This window comes from Chelonoidis abingdonii, chromosome 1 (assembly GCF_003597395.2).
Source record: "Chelonoidis abingdonii isolate Lonesome George chromosome 1, CheloAbing_2.0, whole genome shotgun sequence".
Classification (NCBI taxonomy): domain Eukaryota; kingdom Metazoa; phylum Chordata; order Testudines; family Testudinidae; genus Chelonoidis; species Chelonoidis abingdonii.
The window spans coordinates 172,854,662-172,880,680 of NC_133769.1; the positions used below are offsets into that span (position 1 = coordinate 172,854,662).

At 40.8% G+C, this 26,019-nt stretch overlaps 1 protein-coding gene across 1 annotated transcript in view; it reads left to right on the forward strand.

Moving 5' to 3' along the window:
• Positions 1 to 7,534: 7,534 nt before the first annotated feature.
• Positions 7,535 to 26,019, forward strand: part of LOC116825368 (suppressor of tumorigenicity 14 protein homolog) — a 43,327-nt gene continuing 24,842 nt past the window's right edge. The window contains exons 1-11 of the mRNA XM_075073826.1: positions 7,535 to 7,707; positions 7,899 to 8,067; positions 8,697 to 8,821; positions 9,845 to 9,912; positions 11,066 to 11,262; positions 11,363 to 11,401; positions 14,156 to 14,372; positions 17,104 to 17,246; positions 22,089 to 22,186; positions 24,446 to 24,558; positions 25,536 to 25,669. Of these exons, the coding sequence (XP_074929927.1) occupies positions 7,624 to 7,707; positions 7,899 to 8,067; positions 8,697 to 8,821; positions 9,845 to 9,912; positions 11,066 to 11,262; positions 11,363 to 11,401; positions 14,156 to 14,372; positions 17,104 to 17,246; positions 22,089 to 22,186; positions 24,446 to 24,558; positions 25,536 to 25,669 (1,387 nt within the window). The 5' untranslated portion in view covers positions 7,535 to 7,623. The remainder of the gene's footprint in view (positions 7,708 to 7,898; positions 8,068 to 8,696; positions 8,822 to 9,844; positions 9,913 to 11,065; positions 11,263 to 11,362; positions 11,402 to 14,155; positions 14,373 to 17,103; positions 17,247 to 22,088; positions 22,187 to 24,445; positions 24,559 to 25,535; positions 25,670 to 26,019) is intronic.

Genomic DNA, 26,019 nt, shown 5'->3' on the forward strand with positions numbered 1-26,019 from the left:
GCCAGAAGGGACCACCAGATCATCTACTCTGACTTCCTGTGTATCACAGGCCACCAACAGCACCCAAACGCTAACTCAACAACCAAAATGAGACAGAAGTATTACAGCCCACAGGAGACTAGACTATTATGTGCCACAGGCAGAGAATAGGAGAGACCAAGATGCACCAGGGCTTAAGGCCCCTGCAATGGCAGGGAAATGTTTAAGTGAGAGATAACCAGATAATCCTGGCAAGTGACCCAAGACCACATATTGCAGAGGAAGGCAAAAAAAAAAGACAACCCAAGGTAGTTTCCAGTCTGACCTGGAGGAAAATGCCTTCCTGTCCCCACACATGGCAATCAGTTTGACTCTGAGCAGGTGAGCAAGAACCAGCCCTAGTGCAAACAAGAGGAAGATTTGGGTCTCATGGCAGCAGCTGTGTTTCTCGTCAAGAATATAAAAACAAAAACCAGGCCAACAAGCAGCCTAAGGAAATCAAACCAGCCTTTCTTGTGACCTGTGAATCTTTTCCTTGTTCATCCCACTACCCCAATATTACCTGGCAATAGTCTAAGGGTACGTCTACACTATGGGATTATTCCAATTTTTACGTAAACCAGTTTTGTAAAACAGATTGTATAAAGTCAAGCGCACGCGGCCACACTAAGCACATTAATTTGGCGGTGTGCGTCCATGGTCAGAGGCTAGCGTTGATTTCTGGAGCGTTGCACTGTGGGTAGCTATTCCGTAGTTATCCCATAGTTCCCACAGTCTCCCCTGCCCCTTGTAATCTGGGTTGAGAGCCCCAGTGCCTAGAGCGCAAAATCATGTGTCGTGGGTGGTTCTGGGTAAATGTATGTCAGTCATCTCCTTGCCTCTGGAGAAAGCAAAACCGGTCAGACGAATTCATTTTGCGCCCTTTTTCCCTAGATTGCCCGTCAGACACCATAGCATGGCAACCATGGAGCATTGTTTGCCTTTGTCACTGTCACCGTATGTGTGTTACTGATCGCACTGACAAGAGGCGATACTGCGGCACGGAGCACGATTCATTGCCTTTGCCTAATAGCAGAACGGTTATCAGTCTTCTGTACGTCTGCTGTGCATTGTACATTGACAATGAGATGACTGGTTATGTCTTCTGTACCGTCTGCTGCGTCATTGGGTGCCCCTGGCTGAGTTCAGCCGGGGGTGCAAAGACAAAAATGGAATGACTTCCAACGGGTCAAAGCCCCCTTTAGTTTTGATCTAAAAAAACAGTCCATCCTGCTTGAATAGTGGGGCAGTGTACTAGTAACCAGTTACCAGAACCAAGCAGAGCACAGCCACTCTGTCAGATCCTGCAGAAAATGATGAGCTGCTTCCATTCATTGGTCCCGTGCAACACCCGACTATGTTGCTCCCTCTCCCCAACCTTCCTGGCTACCATGCCAGTGTCCCCCCATTTTTTGATGAAGTAAGTAATAAAGGAAATGAGAGTAAGAAAACACTACTGTTAGTGAGATAATAGATGCGGGGAGGCAGCTCCAGGCTGCTGTATAGATCCATGCAGCATTAAGCAGTGTATGGTGAGAGTGAGCCCAGCATCCGCTGCTATGATAGTCCAGCAGTACAGAATCCTCTTCTTTACACGGAAAGGAGGGCTGATGGACTCAGCCTCAGTTGCTATGTGACAGCACCAATTCCCCTGTTCTGTACCATCTACTGAATGACCGAGAATCCATTCTTTCTTCTACCCAGCGCCACGGACCGGCCTCACCTGAGGCCAGCCAGGAGCACTCACGGGCTCATGACGAGGACGGCTATCAGTCCTACTGCACTGTACCGTCTGCCACCGGGGAGGGGAGGAGAGAGGATGATACTGTTTACTGCTGCAGCACCATGTCTACCAGCAGCATGCAGTATACATAGGGTGAAATATAAAAAAGTCAAGAAACGATTTTTTCCCCTTTTCTATCATGGAGGAGGAGGGGAGGTAAATTGATGAGATAGACCCTGAATCACCCCTGACAATGTGTTTTGACCTTACAGGCATTGGGAGCTCAGCCAAGAATGCAAATGATTTTTGGAGACTGCGGGGTCTGTGGGATAGCCGGAGTCCTTGGCACCCTCTCCCTCCCTCCAGGAGCGTCCATTTCATTCTTTGTGCTTTCCGTTATGCATGTCACGCAGCACTGTGCTGTGGACTCTGTATCATAGCCTGGAGATTTTTTTCAAATGCTATGGCATTTCGTCTTCCGCAACAGAGCTTTGATAGAACAGATTTGTCTCCCCATACAGTGATCAGATCCAGTATCTCCCGTACAGTCCATGCTAGAGCTCTTTTTGGATTTGGGACTGCATCCCCACGCATGCTGATCAGAGCTCCATACTGGGCAAACAGGAAATGAAATTCAAAAGTTCGCGGGGCTTTTCCTGTCTACCTGGCCACTGCATATGAATTCAGATTGCTATCCAGAGCGGTCACAGTGGTGCACTGTGGGATACCGGCCAGAGGCCAATACCATCGGTTTGTGGCCACACTAACCCTAATCCAATATGGTAATACCGATTTCAGCACTACTCCTCTTGTTGGGGAGGAGTACAGAAACCAATTTAAAGAGCCCTCTATATCGATATAAAGGGCCTCATTGTGTGGACGGGTACAGCGTTAAATCAGTTTAACGCTGCTAAAATCGGTTTAAACGCATAGTGTAGACCAGGCCTAAACAATCAGCAGCAATGGCGCCTTCTGTCAGCAGTCTGAATTTCAAAAGCCACTTTCCTCCACTTTCCAGGGGTTCTCATTGGCCATCTACTAGTGACTACCTATCAATGGAACAAGTATACTAATTGTCTTGGAGAAATAAGTCCTTCTGCTCTGCTGGCTGAGAACTGCAATTTCAAAACAGCTGGAAAACCCACCCTGCGAGAGGTGCTTGTATGTCTGTGTTTGTTTGTACATGTATTTGACACTTTTTCTCTCTAAAAGCTCTTGAGAACACAATTGCTACTACAAATATTTGTCAAGAATGAGTAAAAAGTATTATGAATAAATCCAATGGAAACTGAGGCTTTTATCCTGAATTCACACTGCAAGTGTCAGACATCTAGATGTAGCATGTAATAAAAAATTGTTTAAAATATTGAGGGTGAAGACTCAAATCCTAGAACCATTTTAAACATGCTGAAATTTACTGCTCATTATTTTGATTTTAGGTTGGATTCTGACACCAGTACTTAATTTGTAGATTGTCTATTTAGAGAATGATACTACCATCATAAGAAATAAAGATTACTACTGTGAATATTACCAGTTAAGACAGTCTGAAGGTTTAGATCTCAAAATATGCCTGTACCAATATATATATGGATTGGTTACATTTGATACTAATCTGCAGGCCAATATTTTCATCAGTAATGAATTATGTATTTGTGCAGTGCTTAGCACTAATGAGCCCTGGCCTCTAGACACTGTTGCAGTGCTTAATAATAATTAATAATTGTATATTATTTATTAATAATAATTGTTTTTGGCAAAACAAATTTTATATGTTCTGATATGGGGCATAGTTACTAGACCTGGTTGCAGAATGAAAAATAAATGTTGTGGCAAATTTGAAACTATGTTTATTCTGTTTCCCATAATTGTCCAAATTTCTCACAGAATATTTTTAAATGACTGAAGGCGGGGGGGTGAAGGAAAGAGCTGATAAGTGGGGAAACTTTCTAAAATCAAATTTGTTAGCTTTGGGTTGGGGAGAGGAAAATTTCACTAAGCTGATGGATCAAAACAGGCAATATAAAAATAAAAGGAAAATACACAAACTTGAAAAAATGGGGAGGGGGGAAATATTTTTGGGACAGTTGCCAGAAAAAAACATTTCACTTAGTTTGTTGAAAAACTGTAAAATAAATAATTAAAAAAAAAAAAGTTAAACATTTGAGTCCATTTTTGAAAAGGCCGAATTTTGAGCAATTTCATTGAGGATAAACTGCAACATTCCAGCATTCAACTTGAAATCTAAGGTTCTAGTCCTGCAAAGACATAAATACTAGGGCTGTCAAATGATTAAAAAAATTAATTGTGCAATTAAAAAAAAATTGTGATTAATTGCACTGTTAATAATAGAACACTATTTATTTATATATTTTTGGATGTTTTCTATATTTTCAAATATATTGATTTCAATTACAACATGGAATACAAAGTATACAGTGCTTACTTTATACTTATTTTTGATTACAAGTATTTGCACTGTAAAAATATATATATATAGTTTTTTTTAGTTCCCCTAATACAATTACTGTAGTGCAAACTCTTATCATGAAAGTTGAACTTACAAATATAGAATTATTTACAAAAAATAACTGCATTAAAAAATAAAACAACGCATAATCTTAGAGCCTTCCAGTGTTCACTCAGTCCTACTTCTTGTTCGGTTAATCGCTCAGACAAACAAGTTTGTTTACATTTGCAGGAGATAATGCTGCCTGCTTCTTATTTACAATGTCACCTGAAAGTGAGAACAGGGATTCTCATGGCACTTTTGTAGCCAGTGTCACAAGATCTTTACATGCCAGACGCGCTAAAAATTCATATGTCCTTTCATGTTTTAACCACAATTCTAGGGGACATGCGTCTATGCTGATGACGGGTTCTGCTCGATAATGATCCAAAGCAGTGAGGACTGATGCATGTTCATTTTCATTATTTGAGTCAGATCCCAGCAGCAGAAGGTTGATTTTCCTTTTTTGTGGTTCAGGTTCTGTAGTTTAGGCATCGGAATGTTGCTCTTTTAAGATTTCTGAAAGCATGCTCCACACCTTATCCCTCTCAGATTTTGGAAGGTACTTCCAATTCTTAAACCCTGGGTCAAGTGCTGTAGCTATCTTTAGAAATCTCATATTGGTAACTTCTTCACATTTTGTGAAATCTGCAGTGAAAGTGTTGTTAAAATGAACATGTGCTGGGTCATCATCTGAAAACTGCTATAACATGAAATATATGGCAGAATGCAGGTAAAACAGAGCAGGGAACATACTATTTCCCCCCAAGGAGTTTAGTTACAAATTTAATAAACTCATTATTTTTTTAATGAGCATCATCAGCATGGAAGCATGTCCTCTGGAATAGTGGCTGAAGCATGAGGGGACATTTAAATGTTTAGCATATCCGGCACATAAATGCCAGCTACAAAAGAGCCATGCAAATGCCTGTTCTCACTTTCCGGTGACCTTATAAAAAATAAAGCAGGTAGCATTATCTTCCATAAATGTAAACAAACTTGTTTGTCTTAGCGATTGACAGAACCAGAAGTAGGACTGAGTAGACTTCTAGGCTTTGAAGTTTTACATTGTTTTGTTTTTGAGTGCAGTTATGTAAAAAAACCCTACATTTGTAAATTGCACTTTCATGACAAAAATTGCACTACAGTACTTGTATGAGGTGAATTGAAAAATACTATTTCTTTTATCATTTTTACATTGCAAATATTTATGCATTTTGATGTCAGTTCAAACACAGACTACAATATATATGAAACTGTAGAAAACTATCCAAAATAAGTAATAAATTTCAATTGGTATTCTATTATTTAACAGAGCAATTAAAACTGTGATTGATTATGATTAAGTTTTTTAATCACAATTACTTTTTTGAGTTAATCATGTGAGTTAACTGTGATTAATCAACAACTCTAATACATATTTAAATGTGTGCACTGCTGTTAAAGTCTATGCTGCTTTTCAAAAGAGGAGCCTTAATTCAATACATTTTCCTATCATTCTTAAATATACTCTGAAGAAGCAAGCAATTCATAAACAACGTTTTAAAATGTGCAGTGGAATAGCAATACCTCCTCTGAGGCATCTAACAGTGGTGGTTATATCTAAATTACAAGCAGCTTTGAGGCTTGTTTTCTTGCTAAATAGTATGCTAGCTCTAAGGCACTGTACTGGCCGCATATTATTGGTCGTCTTCTCCAAACCCTATATTTAAACCCATTTATCTGATGAAGCCCTCGCTACAATAGTATGTCCACATACCTTTGTGATTTAACTCTTACCTGAGGCATTAACTCCAGCAGTTATAATACAATTTCTGCAGGGTAAAACTTGTCTTACTACTCTGAAACATGTGCACTTAAAGGGAGATTATAAGAGGACCAAATGGGATTTGGGCACTTAGTTGCCCTTTGCATGTTTGAAATCTGAATCTTAAATCTCCATTCAACTAATAAATTATGGTGTAGGGGATTATAATTTAATCCTCTCTAATCTATAGAACCCAAATCTTCATAGTTTACAAATACCTAAAATGGGATAAGTTTAAGTGGCTGGAACAAAGGATTAGAATTCAAACTACTCCATTTTCTATTCCAGCTCCCTATGTGACCTTGAGAAAGTAACCGTACTATCCAGCCTCGGTTTCCCTGAATTGAGTATAATGTTTAATAGTTTGCACATACACTATTTTTTATGCAAGGATCTTAGTAGGGTGGTTAAGTATTGTTTTGCATTCAACCAGCTATATGCCTGATCCTATAGACCATACTTATGCAAAGGTCATTAAAATCCATGTAAATTTTGGCTAAGTAATGACTGCAGCAAATTATGTACTATAAACTAGATATGAGGCTTCTCATGCATTTTTCTTCAGGTGTATTGTTTAGGTTTTTTCAGGGCTGACACTATTAAAAAAAAAAAAAAAAAAAAAAGGAAATCTAAGAGGCTTTCTTCACTAATGCATTTCTTCTGTCTTAAAGTTTTTTCTAACTTAAATCAGACAAATACCAGTCAGTCAGCGAGCCATGTACGAAAGAAGAGGAGGACTTGAAAGAGAAACATTGGAGTGTGGTTCTTTTTTGCATTTCTGAGTCATGAGAGGGACTAGATCGCTTTCAAGCAAATTTCTTCTACATTCTGTATCACTATATTACTTTTTCCCTGAATTGACTTTAGTACTAGGACCTTTAATATTTTAAGCCCACTACGCTCAGGGGTGCTGGAACAGTTTGTATAGTGAGGGTGCCATGAGCCATTGAAACAAATTGTAACTCAACTATATGTGATGGAAACCACTTCAAGCAAGGGGGTGCCTACATTTTCTCTATTGACATGCAGAATTTCACTTCAGTTGTAGTAAAGCAATTTACTCCAAGAAGGTAAACTTGAACAGTAAGAAAAGTATTGTAAGTATTTCTGTTCTGTGACATAGGCACTACATTACTGTTTTTTTAGAATTGTAGAAGTCTGTTTCCTCAGAAATCATGTACCTCAGATTCCTGTGACTATCTCCAGGCTTTCTATCAGTTCTTCAATAGAAGCTGCTGTATTTAGATCAGCTTGGATTTACTTTTGTTATTGTACACACTGTTTGGAAAAATAACTGAAAGTTTCTCTAGCTCATGTATTTCTAAGGGAGACGAATAACTGATCTTTCCTTCCTTTGGAGGGATCTATTGAGCCTGTGTGGAAAACAAAGAGTTACAGCAGTGATGACTCTTTTCCTTCCCACCTTCCTTGAATGCAGACTGGCTCTCTCTTTAAGCAGTATGCCGAAGGTGAAATGAGAGAGGCAATAGGAAAAAGTGCACCTTATTCAAGTTCTTTTGAGGATTTTGGTTTTTAGAATTGTCAGAAGCAAGTCTTTGAAGCATAATGATGCAGACTTTCGCCTCCAAAAGGATCCCTGTGGTATACAGCATACCAGCTCCCAATGATCCTGAACATGGATCTGGACAGGTAAGAGATTGCAACTAAGCTTTATTGTACAAAGCGCAATAAACATGTTTTGCTTTTGGGGATGTAGTTGACTGTGTTCGCATTTGGAAAATAGCTCATAAATGAAGCAATAGTTATAAATTGGGCAAGGAAAACAGCACCTGATTTGTTGTCTGAGTTATTGATATTTTCCACTTGTTTTTCTTTAACAGAGTCCGAATCTTCACCATCTCCAGTCTCCTCAAGAAGAAATCTCATATGTGCAGCATTCTTTCTTCAAACAGACGAATTTACATTTCTGGAGAAGATGGCTTCTAGGAATGTTACCTCTGATTTCCTTAGCAGTCACTGTACTCGTGTTGGTCCTGTACTATTCATTATGTAAGTGCCATTCCTCAATAACACCACTGATTTTTCAATACCCATTTAAGCGCTGAATCCATTCCCTATTTGGACAGGTACAACTTAAAAAGTAGGCTGATGAGTTAATGTTAATTCAAAGGCAGTAACTATGTGTGGTTAAACAGTAGTTAGAGAATCATGAAGGTGTGGATTGTGCTTGGACACTTGGTAGATTCCATAATCACTAGGGCTGCAGTTAAGGAAGTTAGCATCTGCATGCCATTGCAATTCAGTTATCTTTTCAATGGGATTTGGATCATATAGAAATTCGCCCTTTTAAAACCCCAGACTAAAATCATAAAAAATCCTCTCCTTGTGAGCCAGTAATGTTGGAAACTTAAATTTTTAGCAAATGGAATGTATAAGTAGAAATCCAACACTGCCAACACTTGTGCTGTACTCCCCTACAAATACAATATTATTCTCTATTGAGTATTATCCTCACCCACTGAATAACAGTAGTTTGATTCATTAACATGCCCTATTTTCACCTAATTCTGTTGAGTAACATCAAAGTTAAATCAGTTCTTTCACAAGCATCTGGTTCTTGAATGTTTGGAGCAAGGCTAGACTATTAATCTTGCTAATGCACGATCCTGTTTCTGTAGCTCCAGCATTCTGCTTTATCTATATTGGTGGAAGTGTAGAAATACCTAACTTGACCTATACCAGTGACCTCACTGATCCAAAGTCACAGAAATTTATAATGGAAGCAGAAGCAATCCAGAGCTACGTAAGTACTCACAGGTGACATAGCCTATAACTTGAAAATGTTTTATCGCTTGAATTTTGAAGAAAGAATTTCAACTAAACAAAAGTATAGTAGAAAGCTGAGGTTCGAGTCATGGGTACTTGTTCATTTCTTTCCACGTAATAAAATCTAGGATTAGTCTGGGAGAGTGTCAAGTTACAAAACTTAAGACAAGTGCCCTCTTTAAGACAGGGCAAGTGGATGGGAGGCAATTAAACCTGTTATGCTATCATAGTGTATTAGGAATGTAACTAGCCAAATACTATTTAGTGTAAGATAACAAGGTTGCAATATTTGTGTTTTTTTTTTAAAAGGGTAGTTCAAAGCTGAAAACATTCAGCTTTTGTAAAAGAACTAAAAGTGAAATTATTTTTTGCTCAGCCTAGATACCCTGTATTCATTTGTTGCTGCTTGGGTGTGGGTTTTTGAATTACACTTTAAATTGTTGCACAAACTCTTTTTTAGTTCCCTTCTCCTCACCAGCTCAACAATGCTTGCTTTCTTGCGCTTCTCATACAAGTTTGTATTTGTGAGATCAATACTGTTTCCTGGGTCCATGCTAACAGAGGTCTTTTAAGCACAAAGCCGCCCTCTGTTAGCCTGTATTTCCCAACAGAGTTAATCTTGTGTCTCAAAACTGCTTTGTGCATGGCCGACATGAGTTGTCCGTGACTGGATTGTAAACCAGAAATGTCACAGAGTTTAAATAATTAAAACACATCATCTAGTTTTGAAATTTTTTACATTTCCTTACACCCACTTTTTTTTCTTGGCTAAAGAAGAGTTCATTTCAACTTTATTCAAACTGAAATGGAAATTGAAATGTATACATTGCTTACCATTCCCACCTGACTAGAAACTCTTTATACTCTGTAGTCACTTTAAAATGCAATTTACTGGTGAAGTGTTTATGGCATGATACTTCAAAAAGTTTGATTAGCTGACAATTAAATTTAACAATTTCTTTTGCTCTTATATTTAGCTTTCTAATTATTTAACTGTCAGTTTGCAGAACTATATGAGTCTTCTACATTAGGGAAATATTACTTGAAATCTGTTGTTGCTGCATTTAGGTAAGTCCTTTTCTAGATGTACTAAATGAAGTGTGTGTTGTGTTGTGTTGTGTTTTTTTAATGGCTTTCCTCGGAGGGATATGTATAATTTTATAATACAGGAAATAAAGGCAAGTACAGTAGCATACTTAAAACCAAGGTGTAAATGCTATGAGATAAATAGTTAAGGTTTTTGGTTTCAATACTTTGTTACTGAGGAAAACTATTAGACAAAATCCAAGTTGATTGGTTGTGGATTGCTTTCAAGGCTGTCACCTACTTCAGATCTTGCAAAGCAGTTTACAAGAGGCATTTTTCTTTCTCTTCCACTCTTTTTTTGAATAACCTGTTTATGTAAGATGACTATCAATGCAACACCTTTTCTGACATCCTAAAACAAAATATATAGGTGTACATTCTGTTGGGGCACTCCATAGAAGCACCTACCAGGAAAGCCAGCACATGGAGTAGAATGATCCTACAGTCATTTCTAGCTGTAATTTTATGAAAGACTGAGCTACTGGCCATTTGGGAATGGAGTCTAGGGATCAAGAGACATGATAGTCTGCCTTTTTATGCACATAAATCAGTTGATCTAGCCATGACTTCTTCATGTACTTACCTATGCAGACTATTTTTTCCTCTTTATACGAATAGTTTGAACAAGGGACTGTGTGGTTCTCTGTCAGGGCAGAATATGGGTATACTTTTGTGGTGGCATTTTTCAAAAGGAAAATGCAACTTGACTTCATAGTATTACCATTGACTTCAGTGGTACCAGACAAGACAACTGAAAGTTTTTCAAAAAGCCACATAGGTGGCCCTTAGGAAAAATTGCTCTGGAGCTTTAATACATGATGGTAAATAAAATAAAAAAGTGATTAGGATTCTATAGAAAAGTTTAAAAGTATTTTTCCTCAGGAGAATTGTTTTCAACATTCATGCTTAACTGTTTTAGTGATGGATCTGCCTGTATCCAACTTCTGTCCATCTAGTCTATGGGAAAAGTGTAACTTTGCAAGAAGAGGGCTTTGTATCTCTATATACAGCAGTAGTAAAACAGTTGTGCAGAAAGTTAATATTGACGTTTGCTAGCTGAGACTACAGAACTAATCAAAATCAAACTGAAAATGACAACTGAAATTCGTTTATAATATAGTGTTTCCCCCAACAGCGAAGGAGAAGATAGTCTCCGAGCTTACTATTGGAATAAATTCTGGGCACCGCAAGAGATAGTGCACTCTTTCAAAACACTAACCTCACTAAAACATAAGAAAATAATCCATAAACATGCACTTCAGACTACTAATTCTTCTGCTGAATCCTTTCCCGTGGAAGAGGATTTTGATCTCTTAACAATGGAGCTTTTTGGTAACAACCTATATGTCATTTAAAAAAAAAAAAAGTCTTAAACTCCTTCAGGTTGTGTTTTGCTCACATAGCTGACAGATGTTCCTTTTTTTAATTTAAGTTTCAGATTCTTCAGACTATGATGTGACACTGAAGTCAGGTAATTACTATTCTTAAATACACAACTTTACTACTTGCAAGACTAGGTTTTCTTTAACAATAGAATGGTGGCAGCACCACAATAATAATTATTATTAATTATATTTATTCTGGTAATGTCTAAGGGCCAAGTGAGAATCAGGTCCCATTACGGTAAGCTCTGTACTAAGAGAGAAGTAGACCTCAAGAATTTATACATTAAATACAGTACATTCCTTATAGTCCGAATAGCATGGGAGAGGTGGATTTTATCTGGATAGATGAGAGTTCAGATAATCAAGAGTGCAGGAGCCATTTAGCAGCAGGGTGGCCTCCCCCACATGAGGGGTTCTTCCTCTTCCTCCTCCTTATTGCAGTCCTGGCCAGGGTCTCTGCTCTGTCTGCTTTCTTCATTCCTGTGACAGCAGGGCTGCAGAGGGCTTCCTGCACTGTGGTAGGAACTGTTCAGCAGCAGGGTGGCCTCCCCAACAACTAGGGGTGGATTTTTCTCACAGCTGTAGCCAGGGGAGGGGAAATGGGCGGGATGTCTCTGCCTTATTATCTGAATCTTTGTGTTATCCAAATCCCTTCCTTGTGCCCCAGCATAAGATGCAGGCTACAGAGCACAAGTATCTCATGCTGTGGGCCATAGAAGGGATTCGGGTAATGCAGAGGTACAGATAATAGGATTCTGGATAAACAGGAGTACACTGTAATAGACAGAGAGAGAGAATTCTTTATAATTGCTGGTCAAACCTTTCTTGCATGTTCAGCTGTTATAGCCATATTGAGCAACCCAAATACAAAGATGTAGGTGTCAAAGGGAACCAGCAGCTCCCAATGACTTGTACTGGGAGTTGGAGCTGCTCGGTACCTAAAAATCAAACCACTTCTATAGTTGCCTAATTATACAATGAAGAACTCGACTCTAGACAGCCAGTTTAGAAAATTTTGGCCGTTATAGTTAGTGATCCTTTTGTATGTTGTTTTCTATACCAATGGTATCCTCAAGTGTTTTATAGTGTCTGGAATAGTAGAGGGAGAGAAATGAAGAGGCATAGGCAAGGGAGGAGGTATGTTTTTTCAGCTGAGATTTCAAATGATATGACAAGAGTTGAAGAGATGGCTTGTCAGGCTAATGGAATGTGAGATGAATGGGAAGCCGGTGGAGTTCTGGGAAGAATGTGAAATGAATGGGGAGCCAGTATGTGTGAGAAGGCAGGTTGCAGCAGCCTCTGTATATGTTGGGTTGATGGCAGGGATAGGGGGGACACAGACTTGCAATAATCAAACACTGCTGATGTCGGTGTGGCTAGAGTTTCCTTCTTGGTGGAGTCAAGATACAGCCATAAATAATACAGCAGCAGTAATCTGAAGGTTTGCAAAGAAAGAGAAGAGTGCACGCAGAGTCAAATTAAAGGTGTGAGACAAGAGGGAGCAATGGGACACAGACCTGTAACTGAAGGGTCTCTTGTCTGAGAAGCACTTCTGTGTCTGGAGACTCATACCTGAAAGATATTTAGATGATGGCAGAGTATCTCTTCTGAACCAATTAACCCCATGCTGAAACATAAGCCCCAATTGACTGAAGGAAATGACTAAAACAATTCACTTGGGGCTAAAACTAAGGCGCATGTGCTTTCAGCCTTACAGTGAGATCAGTTTTTCTGTGTTAGGTTTTGTGTGGTGAGTTTTGGGCGGGTGGAGTCACATACAAAGTGATTTGAGTTCTGAAAAAAGCCCTAATTTTGAGGGTTTCATCTTTTGGGTGCACTTTGGTTGCCATTATAATTGTTTAGTTGGTTAGAACTGATTGTGGCCTAATTTGCACTTGCTAATGCTAAAAGCAACGAGTGCTGCTGATCTGAATTAACTCTAGCCAGGGCCGGTGCAACCATTTAGGCGAACTAGGCGGTTGCCTAGGGCGCCAAGATTTGGGGGTGCCAAAAAGCGGCGCCCCCCCCCAAATTTTTTAAATGGTTGCAGCGGCTGCTGCGTAGTCTGAGCGCAATGGCGGCAGCAGCTGCCTGCAGCCCGGCAGCTTAGGGCGCCCCCGGGTCAGCGCGCAGCACCGCGGCAGCCCGGCAACTTAGGCGCCCCGGGGTCAGCGCGCAGCCGCGTAGCCCGGGGCGCTCTCCAGTCATGAAGCGCGCCGCAGCGGTCCGGCAGCCGGGGCGCTCCCGGGTCAGGAGCGCCGCGGCAGTCCGGCAACCCAGGTGTCCCCCGGTCAGGGCCGTCGCCGGCGTCCGGCAGCTTAGGGCGCCAGGGTCAGGTATGATTCTGCTCTGCGGCGGTCCTGCAGCCCGGGGCGTCCTCCTGGTCAGGGAGCCGCCGCTGCGGGGGTCCGGCGGCCCGGGGCGCCCCACAGGCGGCGAAATGTCCCGGCGCCTAGGGCATCAGAAATCCTAGCGCCGGCCCTGACTCTAGCATTGCAATTAGCATTTGTGAAAGATGCTGGATTCACAGAAGTAGAAATCAGACTTTATATTCACAGTTCGGGTACACAGAACTCCCTTTACCATACCACAACGCTTCAGCTTTGTCCCAAAGTGGGCCACTCTAGGTATGAGAATGTATCACAGCATGGCTTCAGTGTATATTCAGTCCTTGTCCTGTCTTCCGAGACTGACTGACAAGAATACCAGCTGGGGTGGTCTTTTAGAGATGCAGGCAACTGCTCGTTAGGATCTGGACAAAGATTTCCCCAATTAATTTCTTATTTACCCTTTTGTCTACATTTTTCAGAAACTGATCTAGTTTGTCTTTTGTATAGCAGTATCCTTCGACCTGTATGCAAAGCCAGGTAACAACAGGACTTTAACTTTGATGAATCCCAAGAAATCTTTTTATCAGTGGAGGCTGCGTGTTCCTTCTAACTATATTGTGAAACTTGTAGTCCTTACTCTGCATGGTGTCACTCCAGGGAGTTGTGCATCACACAGATTATCTGCATATGATTTTCTTCTTCCTCTTCAGAACAAGATCATTACAAGGTATGATCATAAAGGAAAGCTACTTTTTTCTCTGGCAAAACATGCATCAAATCTTATATGTATCACCTACCAGAACGCTCATGAACATATTTTTATTTTTGTTAAAAAGAAGACTTGCATGGCTCAAGAGATTTGGTAATGAAACATACAACCTTTCGAAGGCTAGTTCAAGATCCAGCCTGGTTTAGCAGTGACCAGAACTCAGTATCATGTGATGTCTCTTTGGTAACCTATCTGAAATAAGTAGGTAGTCTTGTTGCAGTTCCTATCAAAGAGGTAGCTGGATTCATAAGTAATCTGCCAATATTTACCACTCATTCACCTCTGTCTATGCACTCAGCAAGGAGGCCAGGGATTGAAAAGGGCAGACACTGGTTGACTCATTGCCTAGTAGTAGTCCCTCATTCCCTCCAAATGAGCACTGAGACACACAGGGAGAGTACTGTGGAGAACTCAGTGTTGCTACTGCCCATGTTGTATGCGTTCTATGGGTAGAGATCAATTTCAAGGGCTGTCAACCCATCATGTTTTACAAGCAGTAATTCAACTATTTAGAAAGCAAAGAAGAAATGTGTTGGCTTGGATTCAATTCATGTTCGTATCAAGAGGCTTGTGATGTTATCAGTGAAAGTTTCATGTCAGATAGGACATTTTTATTTCAATTACATATATCTATCTCGCACAAAGTACATTGAACTCACCTGTGCACTCATTTTTGCCAACAGGAGTCTCAAAAATAGGAGCTGATGCACTGAGAAAATTAAGTACATAAACTCTCTCCAATCCCACTATCTTTCCTGTGTATCTGCAATGTACAAATCAAGTGAGGGAAATACTTTTTTTGTGTGTGTGCTTGTTTTGCTGTCTCTATTGGGTACTAATCATCTGTCACATTTGTTCTCTGACTGAATGTGTATTTCCATGTGCCCCCCAAAATTCTTTAGAGTGATCAAACACAACTAGTGAATAACTCTGTCCAATGCTGTGGACAGGTCCAGTGAAATCTATGGACCCATGTCCACTGTCCGTGGTTGAGAATAGATAATCATTTACTGTGGGTGCTGTATCCAGAATTCCCTTTGACTTTGATGCCTTGCAGTCTTCCAAGACTTCAACTTGTGTGTGATCTGGAATCCCAGAGGAAGAGAAGTTTGAGATGCTTCAGGTGACCATCCCTTTCTGTGTACTTGATACCTTAGGTCACATTAGAAACAAATGCAGCTGTACACATGCAGGATGGTGAATAGACCTCTCCACTTTGAACTCCAAAACCCACTGGTTCTATCCCATGAGCTAAAGGGCATTCTCCGTTAACTGTCCTTAGTATTCAGCTTATTCATGCTATTCTCTGTTTGTAGGTATCCAGTTCTAGAGGGTGTTTCAACTGGGAGGCCATAAATGATTCTGAGTAGTTCCCATAAAGGACAATGGCGAACTGTACACAGCTACAAATACCTAGTCATGAAAGTACAAGTGAGGCTGTGCAACACCATAAAAATGCACATCGTATATAAATATTTGAAGACTTTGTTGTATGTCCTCACTATGCAATTTCATGATCCCATCTAAAGAAAGATGCAGCACAAGTAAAACAGGCTCAGAAACAGGTGACCAAACACTAGATGCATGGAAAAACTTACATATGAGAGGGAAAATATTTGAATTGTTAGTTCAGAGAAGAATTGAGTAAGAGGGCACTGGGTAGACACAGGTACATAAAATAATGAATGGTACATAGAACGTCAGTTGGATCATCTGTTTACCCTGCATCATAATACAGGGCCAGGGACTAGCCAATAAAATGTAAAGGGGAAAAATATTCTCTTACCTAATAAATAACCTTTGGAACTCAAAGATGCAAGGTAACATGGAATCAAAGAGCTTAGTGCAGTGGATATTTTCTATTACCATTAGGTAATCTCTTATTGGTTTGCAATGTAACTACTATACTTAGAATGGGGAACACCATTAGAATCAGCGATAACTTACCTACTAATAAACAGGTAAAAGAAAACTTCAAATGTATTGTGGGTTTAAAAGTAGTACAGATGTTCATATGGCTAAGCCTATCCACAGTTATTGAAGGTGGCGTTAATTATAAGGGATATTAGACCCTGGTGCTTCAAGGTATCAGCCAACCATTTATTGCTTGGAGTTGAGAAGAAATTTCCCTCACGGGCAGGTTGTTACCTTATTGCCCGTTAGGTGGCTCCTTCCGCCTTGCTGAAAAACCTCTGGTGATTGGTCATTCTGAGATATAAAACCAGGCTAAATGGTACTTTTCAGATGCCAAGATTTTTGGGGCAGGGACTGTCGCTTACTCTGTTTGTACAGCACCTAACACAATGAAGTCTCAGCCTAGCTGGCTTCTAGGTACTATCACTATGTACAGGCTTAACTGGTCTGATATATGATATTGCAAATCAGATAGCTTTGTAAAACTACAAATATCTATGTACCTATTAGCAACATCCTTTTGGCAGTGAGACCAGGTATCTTAAAACTACCTCAGACCCTCTATTTGAGTAAATGAAATCTGAGATTGGGAAACTACAGGTCAATGTATTGGGTGCTCAAATGGCAAACAGTTCATTGATGGGATAAAAGAAAAGCAAGTGTCCAGGGGAGTTGTGTCAAAGTTCAGCTGAATGTACTGGAAGAATTGCTGTCTAATTTCAGAGAAGGACGGGTAATACAGAATGTTATCTCATTCAGTTTGGTTATATTTCAGGTGGTGTGGAGTACCAGGGGCCTGGAGTCCTCCTGTCATACGATTAACTTCATCAAGTAATGTTATGCTGGTCACCTTCTCGCTGGACAGAAGAAAAGAGAGTAACATGCTAAAAGCATACTTCCAAGCTGTTCCTAAAGTTGGTATGTACTCAAATCAATGATGTATTTGATGTAGGTGAGTTCAGACTTTTAGCCACTACTAATTTAGGATATTACTTCTTGGAGGTTATTGTTTCTGGAAAACAGAAGTTTCCATTCTGATCTCCCTGAAGATGATTTCAGGTAGCTGAACAGAGGATGGGGATTGAGATCCTTCCATTTGGTAGGATTAATCTTCCTCTTTGGTTACTATTAGACCATCTCTCATAATCGTTGCATTTGCCCCCAACTCTAACTCACTAAATTTCATGTTTGCTCTTCACATATACTACTCCCAAGAGAGCATGTTGGCAATCTCAGTAAAGCACAAGGCTGCTATACAATCTTGGCGCTCCTGCCAGCTCCAGTATGAGGCACACTGGTAGAGAGTGGTTGGGTTAAGCTTGCAATTCTGTCTGGTTACAGTGGAATACTTTGAGTTACCATGACTTGAGTCACCTGCATTTTGCTGCAGACACTTCTGAAGTGAAACTAATACCAATAATTATTTACTCGCTTGCCATTACAGAATCTTTCCCCCTTCTTCTGATAAATAAGGGTTCAGAAATATTAATGGACAGAATTAATGGCCAACGTGTTTTGTCCCTATGGAATAAATTATAGGGAATAGCCCCTAAAAAGCTACATTTTCAAAGGTGACAGGTAATTTTGAGTACATCGATTTTTGCATGCCCAACTTAATACCCACAATGGTCTTACTTTAAGTAAATGCTCAGCAGCACCTGCCTTTTGAAAATCAGACCCCTTCAAGATTGCCCAAGTTGGGCACCCAAAATTACTAGACGCTCAAATTTTGCCATGAAAATTAATGCAATTATAATATAATAGATAAATGCAATTACTCTTGATTTCTTAATTCACACACTGCTATATTTCTTCAAGAATACAATCAATAAGAATTAGGGGGCAGGGACTGTATGATTACAAGTAGTGCCAGTAGGAAGTGGCGCTTTCCAGTCACCAATTCAAATGCAGCACGAGTCTTAAAGATACACAAACTGGCTTACATGAAATTAATTGAAGATCTCCATCCACTTTTTAATGGTTCAGTGTTAACATCATGAGGATATGGAGGTGGATATTACCGCATCTGAGGTAGAGGCCAAACTTGAACAGTTTAATGGGACAAAATTGGAGGACCCGGACAATCTCCATCCAAGGATATTAAAGGAACTGGCGCATGAAATTGCGAGCCCGTTAGAGAGAAGAGGCTGCTATGAAAAATTCGCGATGGCGAGCTCATATGTTAGTGAGAATTCTTAAAATCAATCGATAAACACTTCAGTGGTTAGTGACCGTTACGTCCGACTGCGTGTGGGAAGATCTGAACGTAGGCCTAATTCTCTTTTCAAGTAATAAGAGGAACAAAAAGTGATCCGGGTAACTACAGCCTGTTAGTCCTAGTAAGTTCTGTGGAGTTAGATATGTTAAGTGTCTTGAAAATAATTTGAAAGGTGGGAAAGTAGTAGTTCAGGACATTTGACGGGTCAAATGGTACCATTGGGACGAATTCGCAACATGGGGATATTTACAAACAGGATAGATCGTGCCAAAACCAAGGGCCTGGAAACGTCCTTCTATTGAAGAAGTCCTGTGACGGGCCCAATCTCACTTAGTACAAAGGAAAATGCGATAAGATCTAATTAACCTCGATATTCTTCATTGTTAAGGCGATTTGAACCACTGGAGTTCCGCTGGGAAAAACTGGTATGTTAAGTTGGAAAAGTATGGTGGTATGAAGAATGAAAGTATGTATAGGTGATAAGGACAGTGCGTTTAAAGGGTGAGACTCCAGCGGGCTTCGTAAACTGGAAGGAGTGACTGTCAGGCTGAAGGAGAGTTACTTAGTGGGGATGTCCCCAATAGGATCAGTTTTGGTACTGGGACCGATCTAATGTAACCCTTTTTATAACTGGACCGTAAGGCGACAAACGTGGTGCGTGGGGAATGTGCTAAGATAAGTTTGCGGATGACCACTAGCATTATGCTGAGGGAGTCGGGGTATTGTACAACAACAGAGAAGAGACCCGGCGAGATACGAAACTAGTATCAGAGAAGATCTAGAACACCTTATGAAAACCTGGCCTAGTTTAATAGTAAATAGGATGGAATATTATTTATAATAGTGTTGTGAAAATGGCAAGGTCATGCACTTAGGAGACCAATAATTAAGAATTTTAGATAACATTGGAGGGACGCACAGTCAGTGTGGGGAGGGATTGACAAGAGGAGGAAGAAGGAACTTGGGGTATTGCGGTGATAGCACGGAAAAGATAGCGGTGTTTTAAGGACCCGCCAAAGGCGATATTGGCCGTTTAAAAAAAGCAAATGCGTTTAGGTCCCTAGATGTCAAACAGGCGATCAGGTAATTTCCAGCATTAGGAATAAGGAGGTTGTTAGATACACGTTATATTAACGGCGCCTGGTGAGACCCCACCGTAGAAAATAATTGTGTTTGCAAGTGTCTGGGTGCTCCTTCATCCTTTTAACGACCAGCGCGATGAATACCAAGTCATCTGGTGGGAAACAAGGTTCAGAGATGGTTGACTAGGATGATCTGGAGGAATGCGCAAAAAACCTGCCCTAATGAAAGGAGACTCAAAGAGCTTGGCTTGTTTTAAGCCTGCGCACATAATAGATAAGGCGGGCAGGGGGAATATGCCTGCAGCTCTATAGTAAGAAGGTATATCGGCGCGAACTGATTAACGGTTAGATCGGAGGGAGAGGAATTATTTGAACTATAGAGTACTAATGGTAGGCATCAAGGACAAAGATGGGTCAAACTGAATTATTAGGAAGTTTAGACGGTGAAATTAGACGAAGGTTTTCTAACCATCTAGGGGAGTGAAGTTTCTGAGAACAAGCCTCCGAGGAACTAGTCAGGGGTGGCAAAAGACTACTCTAGGCTTTTTAAGACTAAGCTTGATTAAAGTATATGGAGGGGATGCTATGAAGGGATAGTTTTTTATTTTGGGGCAATTGATCTTGATTATCAGCAGCATGAGTCCTGCTTAATGGTCAGGGGATGGGATGTTGGATGGGATGGGATCTGAGTTACTGCAAGAGAATTCTTTCCTGGGTGCTGCTGGTGAGTCTTGCCCACATAGCTCAGGGTTTAGCTGAATCGCCATATTTGGGTGTTGGGAAGAATTTTCCTCCAGGGCGGATGGCAGGGGCCTAAGAGGGTTTTGAGGTTTTTCGCCTTCCTCTGCAGCATGGGGCATGGGTCGCTTGCTGGTGGATTCTCTGCAGCTTGAGGTCTTCAAACCACATTTTGAGGACTTCAATAACTCAGTCATGTGTTAGGGGTTGTTATAAAAGTGTATGGGTAGGGTTCTGTGGCCTGCTTTGTGCAGGAGGTCAGACTAGATGATCATATTGGTCCCTTCTGACCTATGAGTCTATGCCATCTTCATTCTATGGCAAGCTCCTCAAAGAGGTCAACACTGCAGATCAGTGTTGAGGTACATTCACAGGTGTGATGTGTTTACGAGAATGCCTCCTTGCAGGCCACTGCATTTACTAAGAGTGCAATGCGAGATTTTCCATTCTTGTATCCTCTTCGTATAGAATGTTTGCTCTTTCCTCCATAGTGCAGTTGCAAATGAGTGTTATGTCGAACAGCATCTTTTTTTTTTTTTTTTTTTTTTAATTTGAATACAATTCGTCTTTGCTGATGGGTGGGTTGATCTTTCCTTGTTACTCCTTCTATATGGTGTGGGGGAGGGCAGAGAGATCATATAGCCCACAGAGGGAGCTAAAAAGGAATAAAACCTTTGAATGTAGTCTGCTATAGTAGTAGCGAAAAATTTCATGTAAGAGTCTTTCTCATTACTATTAAAATATACCTTCTGTTTAATTTGTCAAAAAAGCTCTATTATCTTCATGAAGTAAATCAATGGGTGGCCTCCCTACTGAAATGAGAAAAGCATGTCTGGGGTATAACTACAGAAATATTATTCTTGGAAAGAAGAATGAAGCAGTAGCAATATTTGCTATGCACAAGTATTCAACCATATTGGCACTTAGCAAAGCCAGGGGTCTGAGTCTACTTTTACTTAAACCAGTTTGACACCAGTGTCAGTCATTGAATTCAGTAGCATTATTGCAGACTTACATTTGTGGTACAGAGTGAGAAATTTTGCCTTGTTTTAATAATACATTAGTATAATCTCTCATTTGTGTTGCACCTCTGGTTCTAAGGGCCTCCCAAAGCATGCAAGTCTGTATACTATTCTGACTTCTGTTCAGTACTTGTGTAACCCTGCTGAAGACAAGAAAGCAAAACTTTGAACCACTGTACATAGCAGGAGAAGGGAAGGGATGAAGCAGTGTGGTAGGTACGAGAGGGAGGAAATGTTCACTTCATCTGCCACTGAAAGGCTTCTGCTGCTGGGGTATATGCATATACACAACACTTGAAGATACAAGACTATCGTATCTAATATGAAACAATAAAATGAATATTCAGCAAGTACTTGGTAATAGGAAGTAAAGTATATTTGGTTACTCTTATCATGGATATCTAATATATCGTATTTAGCTAATATTGGAGGACAGCACTTGGATTCATCTACTGCTCTCATTTGAAAGGTAATTGTTATAATTATGTCTAGAATAGGAGATGTGATTGGAAATCCTAGAATGATGGCAACGTATAGTAGCTATTCTCTGGGAACATAGGATGAAGTGAGATGGCAAGTGTCATGGTCCATTCTCCTGTCTCTAGTCTGTATCTAGAGAAGGAACAGAGAGTGAATTAAATACTCCTCTTAAGTGCCATTTATGTAACTATGTAGATTTATTGGTATTTTTCTCTTCCAGTCTGTGGTGGGCATTACATCTCTTGGAATGGGACAGTGAGCTCCCCTTATTATCCAAGCTACTATCCACCAAATATTGACTGCAGCTGGCTACTCAGAGTAAGTCTGTGCAAATAGTAGTGATTTCATTAAGTTTTCATTTTATGTATCAGAAGGAAAAATGGGAGAATGTGCCTTCCGTTGTGGATGAAACAAGAGAATCCAGGCCAAGAACCCTGCTAGCAATCATTGCATAAATATGGCAGCTGATTGCATGTTGTCATCTGTGCTGCAGACTAGGCTTTAGGTACCTCTGCAAGTGGGGCAGGAGATGACAAATTAGCCTGTGCTAGCTACAAAATACTGGACTAGTGAGCCTATTAGTCTGTTCTAACTTAACCTATTATTACTTTCTTGGCATAAGCAGTTAGTAGCTATTTGGGGCCTTGCTGGATCATTTCCACTTGGAAGAGGAATTGATGATGCAAGTCATGTATTTGGTGCAATCCTGTTTCCTTCACAAAGGATGCATACAGTCCTGTTTGCTTGAACACAGTAGATACAAACAGGAGGAAGCTTTCTTGTTCAGAAATCTAAGTCTGCTTTTCCAAAAGATGTTCGTAAACGAAGCGCTGCCTCTTGTCTCCCTCTCAGGACTACGTAAACTACTGCTTCTCCCACTACCTGATGGCTTTCTTGTAGCTTTCTGCCTGTGGTTATAGCAATGTGTGGCTATCTATGTCAATCAATGCCTTTGCCCCTATGTTTGCGATCAGTCTCAGGGAAACTTTTCAGTTCACTGGCTTTAGCTTCTAATAGGCTTTGCCATGCAACCCTGTTGCCTTGGGCAGTGGCTTACTATTATTTCTGGCTATCACTACATAAAGGCCTGCAACTGTCTGTAGATCAGACTTCTGCTTGCTGGCAGCCATTAACACTTGACAGTATAACACTGTAATCACGGACCATGAAATCTCGTCTCCCCTGTGAAATATGCCAGGGAGGGGAAGGGCTGGGGGTGTCTCAGCTGGGGATCTTACCATGCTTCAGGCTCTGGCTGCTAGTCCTGGCAGGGCTGGGGAGAGATGGGGCTTCCTTTTGTGCTGCAGAGGCTGCTCTTGGGGCAGGATCAGACCCATCTCCAGAAACCTGCCCCAGCTGTGAGATGCTCCACACCTCCATCCCACTTCTTGCCCCCTTCGCTGTCCAGCCAGGTCACTGTACAGGTCATTCCCCAGGGGTCATTACAGGGGGCAGCTGCAGAGCTTCTTGCAGCCGGGAGAGGTGGGTCTGACCTGGCTGTGATTAGCAGCTGGAGTCCAGCACATGGTAGGAGCCCCTGGCTGGGGTGTCCCTAGCCAACAGTGCCAGAACTGGGGGACATGCCCCCCCTTTTTAACATGGACATAGTTTGGGAGGGATGGGGCAATATTGCCTCCCCAAACTGCAAGCCTCAGTCAGGCACGCAGCCCCTGCCAGTGCCTCTCTGAGCCTATGCAAGGCTTGCAGTTTGGTGGAGGAGGGAGAGGCGTGGCTCCTGGCCCTCCCTTGTTCCAACACTGGTGGCTCCCCACTTCTACAAAGGTTCCTGCACCCTTGCCCCATCCTTGCTCCTCCCCATCTCCAGACCCAGGGCTTCGTGGTTAAAGGAGCCTTGGGCTGGCAGTGTTTGTTGGGGGGAACCACAGCGCGCGCGCGCACACATCCTGACAACAGGGCCCTGGACTGTCGCCCCACCCATAATGCTGGCCCTGCCCCCCCGCAAAAAGTGATGACCTCCCCCACAATACCAGGTGACCCTCATTCTGCATTGCCTGCTGCCCAGCTCTGAAGGCAGCGCCTCTGTCAGCAGCAGCACAGAATAAGGGTGGCAATAACACAGTCCTCCTACAATAGCCTTATGATACCCCACAACCCTCTCTTGGGTCGGGACTCCCATGGTTATTACACTGTGAAGTTTCAGATGTAAATATCTGAAACTGTGAAACTGACTTTTTTTAAAAAACCTATGGCTGTGAAATTGACCAAAATGGACCCTTAATTTAACAGGGCCCTATTTATGCATCAGTACTGTTAACTGTAAGGGTTTAGGAGGAAGATTTCAAAGACACAAATGGCAGTTGGGCTTCTAGCTCCCTGGTAGACCAAAGGAGTTGGGTGCTTAACTGCAATTTGTGCCTTAGGAAATCTCCTTTTTATTACATATCTTTCTTACCTATTGCTGGGAGTAGGTCGAAGTAGCATTTTCTTTTATAATCTGATGATGGGAATGTGATTTATTAATGCTTGTTCACTTGATTTCGAGGTAATAGAACAGAATGTATCAACTCCTTGGTTTGGTTTGGTTTTTGTTTATTTTTTTTAACACTTTGATTGTAGGCACCCCTACCTGGATACAAGTTCTCGCTAAAAATCCTTGTCATACAAATTCAAGAGAAGTCTCCAGGGTCCAATAAATGTGATAAGGACTGGTTAGAAATTGAAGGAGTTAGGTGAGTTAAAACACCACTCACTATTTTATTTGACATTGACATTAATAAGTGATATTCAGAGAGGACACAACTTGCCATTCTATAAAACATTCTGTACTAAAATCTTAGATTTCTCTAGCTACTTCCAGTGCAGAAACATACAACTTTGTGTATGCAGACATTGTGACATCTTTATTCAGGCTTTCAATGGTCATATTCTTCCTAATTATGGCTAAGCAGCAAACAGGTCAAATAGTAGTCACCAATGGTAATAAAAGCCTCATGCCTATTTCACATCAATAAAAAATGCTTAATCTATATATTTCATTACAAAGGTTGGTGGTCCAAGAGATGTTTAATGCAGGATCTTGCACTGTTTCGCTGGAGGTGTGAATTCCTGGCTACCATCATGAACTAGCTTTTCTAGGGAGTGAGATCCTTTGCCATTTTAATGCTTTGTTTTCTGTTTCTAATTTCTCTTTAATGACTGCTCTTTGCCTTGGTTATTGAAAACAAAATTAGATGTAGCCTGTCACTCGTCCTTCAGAAGGAGAAAATCCAAGGTGGCAACTGCAATGTTGGATTGTGAGGATCCATGTCTAGGAAGTGAAAATGCTAGGTTTGCAAACTGAACTGAAAATCTTTAAACAAGCTTTCTTACGTTTCCAAAGGGAGAGGATGTGGTTGCAATATTGACCTTCTGGCTATATTTTTAGACCTGTAGGCTTCTAGTCTCAGTGAGAACCAGGACATTCATTACATGCAAAATAGTTTGGAAAAAAATAAGTTACCTACACTGTGTTTTAAACCTCCAAAGATAAGTTTTGTTTAATGTAAAGGTGTATCCGAACCATATCATCTTTAAATGTTAGTTGTTTTGTATATGTAATAATAGAGCAGCTGAGTTGGCAAGATACAGCAAAGTAATACATACAAAAACTGTTAAGACCTGGTGAAGGTAGATTGTAGTTGTAATTATTCTGTTCTATACTTGACAGATATTGTAAAACTATTGCTGAAAGCAACAGAAACAAGGAATATGGCTATTCAGTTGCAATTAATTTCCATTCAGATGAACTGGTCACGCACAGAGGGTTTTATATTGAATATAAAGCTTTCAGTCACACGAATCGTAAGTGGATACAAGTGCATGTTACAGCTTTGGGGGAAACCTTGCTTCATAGACCTATGTTTTGTAGCCTATAGGACTAAGCCTGCTTGCTTTTTTTTTTGTGTGTGTGTGTGTGTGTGTGTGTGATATAACTTTTTCTTATAAGTTTAAGTATTTGGTTTATTGTAAGAGGTTTATAAACTTATATTAAAGTAAGTTTGACTGACTGTAATGCAAGAGACCTACAGGCCAAAAACCTGTATGTTAAGCTAAAGCAAAGTTATCATATCTATATTGGGCCCTTTTACCCAGAAAGTAAAGTTGACCTTTATCTCGTTTATCCTATGCCTTAATAGGTAAGTACCCACACC